We start from the raw sequence: 6,202 nt of genomic DNA, 5'->3' as shown, positions 1-6,202 counted from the left end.
GGCTCAGTGTGACCAGGGTCAGGGTCAGTGTGACCAGGGTCAGGGTCAGTGTGACCAGGCTCAGGGTCAGTGTGACCAGGGTCAGGGCTCAGTGTTCAGGGTCAGGGTCAGTGTGACCAGGGTCAGGGTCAGTGTGACCAGGGTCAGGGCTCAGTGTTCAGGGTCAGGGTCAGTGTGACCAGGCTCAGGGCTCAGTGTGAGCAGGGTCAGGGCTCAGTGTGAGCAGGATCAGGGGTCAGGGTCAGTGTGAGCAGGGTTAGGGTCAGAGTGACCAGGGTCAGGGCTCAGTGTGACCAGGGTCAGGGTCAGAGTGACCAGGGTCAGGGCTCAGTGTGACCAGGCTCAGGCTCAGTGTGACCAGGGTCAGGGTCAGAGTGACCAGGGTCAGGGCTCAGTGTGACCAGGGTCAGGTCAGAGTGACCAGGGTCAGGCTCAGTGTGACCAGGGTCAGGGTCAGTGTGACCAGGCTCAGGCTCAGTGTGACCAGGGTCAGGGTCAGAGTGACCAGGGTCAGGGCTCAGTGTGAGCAGGGTTAGGGTCAGAGTGACCAGGGTCAGGGCTCAGTGTGACCAGGGTCAGGGTCAGAGTGACCAGGGTCAGGGCTCAGTGTGACCAGGGTCAGGGTCAGAGTGACCAGGGTCAGGCTCAGTGTGACCAGGCTCAGGGTCAGTGTGGCCAAGAGCCCTGTGAGCTGAGCCCCGTGAGGTGGGGATGACTGGCCGGGCCGGGCACAGGCCCGGGCGGCACCTGGCCCCTCCCAGCAGCGCAGAGACCTCAGCAGGTGCTGACTGCGCCCAGGACGGGGCAGCGCTGCTCAGGCCCCTGCAGGCCAGCGAGGGCTCCTCTCCCGGTGCGCCCGCGGGCGAGGCAGGGGCTCCCGGCCCGCAGGCAGGGCCGAGTCCTCGCTCCGCGGTGGGCGCTGCCCGAGGAGCCTGGAGCCAGCACGGGGCAGCGTCCGGGCCGTCCACAGCGTGCACTCGCTCCCCGTCACGAGGAGAAAGGGGTCTCCCTCCCCCTGCAGGGGCCCTCGCCCCTGGCTGTCCACACGCCGCCCCTCCCCCCGCTCTCTCCTTTCCCCTGGAAAAGCCAGAAATGCCCTTATTTGGAGGGCGGCGTGGGGCAGGGGCCCGTTAACCCTTCCCTTATAAATAGAGGGATAAATCCCAGCAAGTCAAACAGCGCGGTGCGAACATAAACAGAGGGGCAGCCCCCGCCCCGCCCCCCCCCGCCCCCACCACCGTGTCCGGCCCCCGGCGTTTATGTAACTCAACCCACTGGGCCCTCTGCCTGGCCCGGCTCCGGCTGCGGCTCCGGCTCCCCCTGGTGAACCGCGCCTGTGCCTCCACCACACCAGGTGCTGCCTCGCGGGCTGGGAGGGGCTAGAGCATCCCCGCCCCTTGGGTGCGGTGCCCTGCGAGGACCCTCACCCAGGGCGTAGCCCTGGCGCCGCGTTGGGGGCGGCGAGAACAGGTGGGTGGGCTGAGGGCAGGCCGGCCTCAGGGCGAGGGTCAGCGGGTGGGTGAGCCTGGGGGCAGGGGGCTCACACTGGTCCCCTGGCCCTGTCCACGGGCCAGGCGCTGCTGTGCTCGGTTCCTCCCCTCGGCCCCTGTTCCCCCCTGGGACTCGGGCACTGAGCGGCTAAGTGACTCCCCCAAGACGCCAGCGCCCAGGGTAAGGAGGAGGCGGGTGGGAGCTGGGTTCAAACACCACACGCTGCCCGCCCTCTGCGCCAGGCCACACCGGTCGCCTTCGTCTCCGAGGTGCCGCCTGGGCCCCGGAGGGAGGAGCAGGCTCAGAGCACCAGCCTCCTTCCTCCTCCTCCTCCTCCTCCTCTTCCTCTTCTTCTTCTAAAATACGTTTTTATTGATTTCAGAGAAGAAGAGAGAGGGAGAGAGAAGCATCAGTGATGAGAGAGACTCCGTGATCGGCTGCCTCCCGCACGCCCCACACTGGGGATCGAGCCCACGCCCGGGCCTGTGCCCTTCCGTCTGCAGGCCGGCGCTCTGAGCCACACCAGCCGGGGCAGGTAGACACGCTGGGTGCGCGGTGAGCAGGCCAGCCTCCGGGCTCCTGAGCCGCCAGGGTAACCCCCCCTCTCTCTTCCCAGGCCCGGAGCGCGCGCTGGCGGCCGCCGCCATGGCCTCTGCGTCCCCGGCGGGGCCCAACGCCACGGCGCCCACGGCGGCGGGGGCGGCCTGGGCCAACGGCAGCGGGGCCGGGCGGCCGCTGTTCCACGTGTTCGCCGCGATGGACGAGGAGCTGCACGGCGCCTTCCCGGGGCTGTGGCTGGCGCTGCTGGCCGTGCACGGCCTGGTGTGCGCCGCGGGGCTGGCGCTCAACGGGCTGGCGCTGTACGTGTTCTGCTGCCGCACGCGCGCCCCCACGCCCTCCGTCACCTACACCGTCAACCTGGTGGTCACGGACCTGCTGGTGGACCTGTCGCTGCCCGTGCGCTTCGCCGTGTTCTACGGCGCCCGCGGCTGCCCGCACTGCTCCTTCCCGCACGTCTTCGGCTACTTCCTCAACATGCACTGCTCCGTGCTCTTCCTCACCTGCATCTGCGTCGACCGCTACCTGGCCATCGTGCGGCCCGAGGGCGCCCGCCGCTGGCGCCAGCCGGCCTGCGCCCGCGCCGTGTGCGCGCTCGTGTGGCTGGCGGGCGGCATCGTGACGCTGGCGGTGCTGGGCGTGGCGGCCCGCGGGCCCTGCTGCGGCGTGTTCGCGCTCACGGTGCTGGAGTTCCTGCTGCCGCTGCTGGTCATCAGCGTGTTCACCGGCCGCATCGTGTGCGCGCTGAGCCGGCCGGGGCTGCTGCGCCAGGGCCGCCGGCGCCGCGTGCGCGCGGTGCAGCTGCTGCTCACCGTGCTCGTCATCTTCCTCGTCTGCTTCACGCCCTTCCACGCGCGCCAGGTGGCCGTGGCGCTGTGGCCCGGCATCCCGCGCCACGCCAGCCTCGTGGTCTACCACGTGGCCGTGACCCTCAGCAGCCTCAACAGCTGCATGGACCCCATCGTCTACTGCTTCGTCACCAGTGGCTTCCAGGCCGCCGTGCGCGGCCTCTTCCGCCGGCGCGGCCCCCCGTGCGAGCCCGGAGCCGGCCCCGCCGCCGAGGGCTCCCGGGGCTCCGGCCGCCGCCGCATCCTGGGCGCCGGGCCCTGCGCCCTCACCCAGGCCCTGGCCAGCGGGCCCGACGCCTGACCGACGGCCCTGCCCGGAGGCCAGAGGGCAGGGGGTGACCGTGGGCCGTCTGTGCAGGGCATGGCCAGGACCCAGGGCCAGCGGGGCGCGGGCCTGCAGCCGTGCGTGGGCTGTGGATGTGCCCCGGACGCGGGCTCCCGCTGGGTGCTCTGTCCCCAGAGGGGCTTCAGCCAAAGGAACAAAGGCTTTTAAAACCAGGGGCTCCAGGGAGAGTGAGACACTCCGCCTGAAGCCGGGCTGCGGCTCAGTGGTTAGGCCGCTGCCACGCACTGAAGTAGGGGTCCTCAAACTTTTTAAAGTGGGGGCCAGATCACGGTCCCTCAGAGAGCTGGAGGGCCGGACTATATGAACTACTAATTCCTACTGTAACACCTTGGCTGCGCTCACTGCCCAAAAAACCTGGCGGGCAGGATCAGATTCCCCTGGGGGCTGCATGTGGCCCGCGGGCCGTAGTTTGAAGACCCCTGCAAGGGTCTCGGGTTGGACTCCTGGTTCAGGGCATAGACCTGGGTGGCAGGTTCCATCCCCCTGCCCCGTCAGGGTGCATGCCTGAGGCAACCAACGGATGTGTCCCTCTCACATAGATGTTTCTCTCTCCCCACCCCCCTACTCTCCACTCTTTTAATAGAAAAAAAATATATCCTCTGGTGAGGATTAAAAAGTAATAGTCAACCTCCCCATCCCCACCCCCCTCTTCATCCCTCCCCCATGGAGGTAGAAGAGCCAGCACAGAAAGGAAGTGGCAGGGGACACAGACTTGCTTACGTGAGTGATGTGAAGGGCCCTGTCTGTGGGACCCCACCCCAGGCGCCCGGGGCACTAGCTCTGAGCCGGCACTTGGGAATCTGGGTGACGCCGGAGCCTGCCGCCACCCGGCAGAGCAGAGGCGAGCTCTGGCCCTGTGCGGAGCTACCCAGCAGGTGCGGTCCACGCCGGGAGAGGCCGGGTCCCACTCAGGCCCAGCCCCGTCTCCTCCAGCCCTGCCTGCCGCTAGGCCTCCCACAGCCCGGCCCGGGAGAGGCCCAGAGGCCTCCTGCCGCCCCGGAGGACGGGGGCTCTGGCCCATCCTGCGGGCGAGGAGACAGAGCAACGACACACAGGACCGGACGCAGGCCGCCTGCACGCCCAGGCAGAGGGCGCTGACCAGCTGCCCGCCGGCCCCCCGGCTCCCGCTCTCTCTGGGGAGGGAGCCTTTCTCTGGCTTGAGCTTCTTTTTTAAAACGTGTTTTATTGCTTTCAGAGAGGACGGGAGCGGGGAATGGAAGCATCTGTGATGAGAGAGAACCAGCCCTGACCGACTGCCTCCTGCATGCTCCCCGCTGGGGACCGAGCCGGCCGCCGGGCACGTGTCCTGACTGGAAACTGAGCCGTGACCTCCTGGGTCAGAGGTTGCCGCTCAGCCCCTGAGCCACGCCAGCCGGGCTCTGGCGTGAGCGTCTGACCGCCTCCTCCGGCCTGGCCTCCAGGATTGCCTCCGTGTGCCTCTGGCCCCCAGGCCTGCAATCCCTCCACCCAACCCGGTTCCCCGGGGACTGCGAGGGCCTCCAGAGGTGGCCGCCTGCCTCCGGGGGCCGGGGCGGGGGCGGGGCCCACCTCCTGCCTTTGAGGAGCTGGCCCCATGGTGGACCAGTCTCCCCATCTTCTCTCCTCTTCCCGCCTGGCAACTAGAGGGGAGGGGCTGGAGCCAGGCCCCCGTCCACGGGGTGCGCTCCCTCCTGAGCCCAGGGGCCAGCCGGGGGGCGGGGGGTGAGGTCCCTGCATCGCCCTGCCCTCCTCGCAGCCTCCCTTCCGGATTTTCCGAGAGCCGAGTGACGCGGATGGCGTGTGTATTTATATCTGGTGTAAACAGTCTCCTCGACGAGAAGTCTTCGTCCCAAATTAAACCTGTTTATTCCCTCGTGCCTGGACTCACTGTGGGCAGGGGTCGCCGCGGGCTGGGCGGGCGGCCTGTGCACAGGCCCTGTACCACGGCCCTGCAGCCACGGCCCTGTACCACGGCCCTGCAGCCACAGCCTGCAGCCACGGCCCTGCACCACGGCCCTGCAGCCACAGCCCTGCAGCCACAGCCTGCACCACGGCCCTGCACCACGGCCCTGCAGCCACGGCCCTGCAGCCACAGCCCTGCAGCCACAGCCTGCACCACGGCCCTGCAGCCACAGCCCTGCAGCCACGGCCTGCACAGGTGGCTCCGGGCGAGGCGGGCCGCGGGCTCCTGTGCTGCCTCCCTGGCCCCTGTGAAGGGCGGGGGTGGAGGGGCTGCAGGGGGCAGCAGGTGGGCAGGGTGCGGGCAGTCACTGGTGCCAGGACTCAGACGGGCAGATGCTGCGTGTCTGAGGTCTGGGGAGGAGGCAGCCATCAGTGATGAGAGAGACTCCTCACATCACCCACACACGCACACTCAGCCCTGTCCCTGTCACGCACACGCACGCACACAGAATGCCCGAGTGCCTCATCGCCAAAGGCACGTCCTGCTGGGAGAGGGAGGGGAGGTCGGCCGGCTGACCCAGGAGAGGGAGGGGCTTGTGGGCCTGCACAGTGGCACCCCGTCCCCCTTCCTCTGAAGCGCCCCATAAGCCTGGGAGGCCAGGACTGTCACCCCCATTTCACAAATGGGGAAACTGAGGCCCCGGGCGTGCGGCTCCCAGTTCCTGCCTCGCACACGGCGGGTCTGCGTCCCGGGCCGGGGAAGTGCGGGGAGCGGGGTGGGGGGGTACCCGCAGGACAGGCCATCGCTCTGGCTGTCTGGCACCCTCTGCGCCGGCCGGAGCGGCGGTAAATATTAGGGCCTGTTTGGATTAGGCTCCATTAACAGCAGGAAGTGTCACTGCGGCGCCCGTCCGGCTTCCTGGAGGCGGTGCCGGGGCAGGAGCGGCGCCGCGGAGATGGATGTCCCCCTGGTCCTGGCTCAGACCCCACGCTGGCAGCACGCCCCACGCCCGCCCCACACCCACCCCACACCCGACCCCACACCCGACCCCACACCCGCCCCACACCCGCCCCCACG

General features: G+C 68.9%; 1 protein-coding gene across 1 annotated transcript; it reads left to right on the top strand.

The window, feature by feature from the left end:
- The first annotated feature begins 2,110 nt into the window (after window positions 1-2,110).
- On the top strand, window positions 2,111-3,543 carry GPR20 (G protein-coupled receptor 20). The gene has a single exon (XM_084865042.1). It carries the CDS (start codon window positions 2,137-2,139, stop codon window positions 3,196-3,198), a length of 1,062 nt encoding a protein of 353 aa, XP_084721168.1. The 5' UTR covers window positions 2,111-2,136; the 3' UTR covers window positions 3,199-3,543.
- Window positions 3,544-6,202: the final 2,659 nt, after the last annotated feature.

The sequence above is a fragment of the Pipistrellus hanaki genome (assembly GCF_964339955.1).
Source record: "Pipistrellus hanaki genome assembly, chromosome: 17".
Lineage (NCBI taxonomy): Eukaryota > Metazoa > Chordata > Mammalia > Chiroptera > Vespertilionidae > Pipistrellus > Pipistrellus hanaki.
This window is presented reverse-complemented; position numbering and strand designations above follow the sequence as displayed.

Bases quoted from the DNA above. Each gene is read 5' to 3' on its own strand.
- GPR20 (XM_084865042.1), top strand. From the start codon at position 2,137: ATGGCCTCTGCGTCCCCGGCGGGGCCCAACGCCACGGCGCCCACGGCG.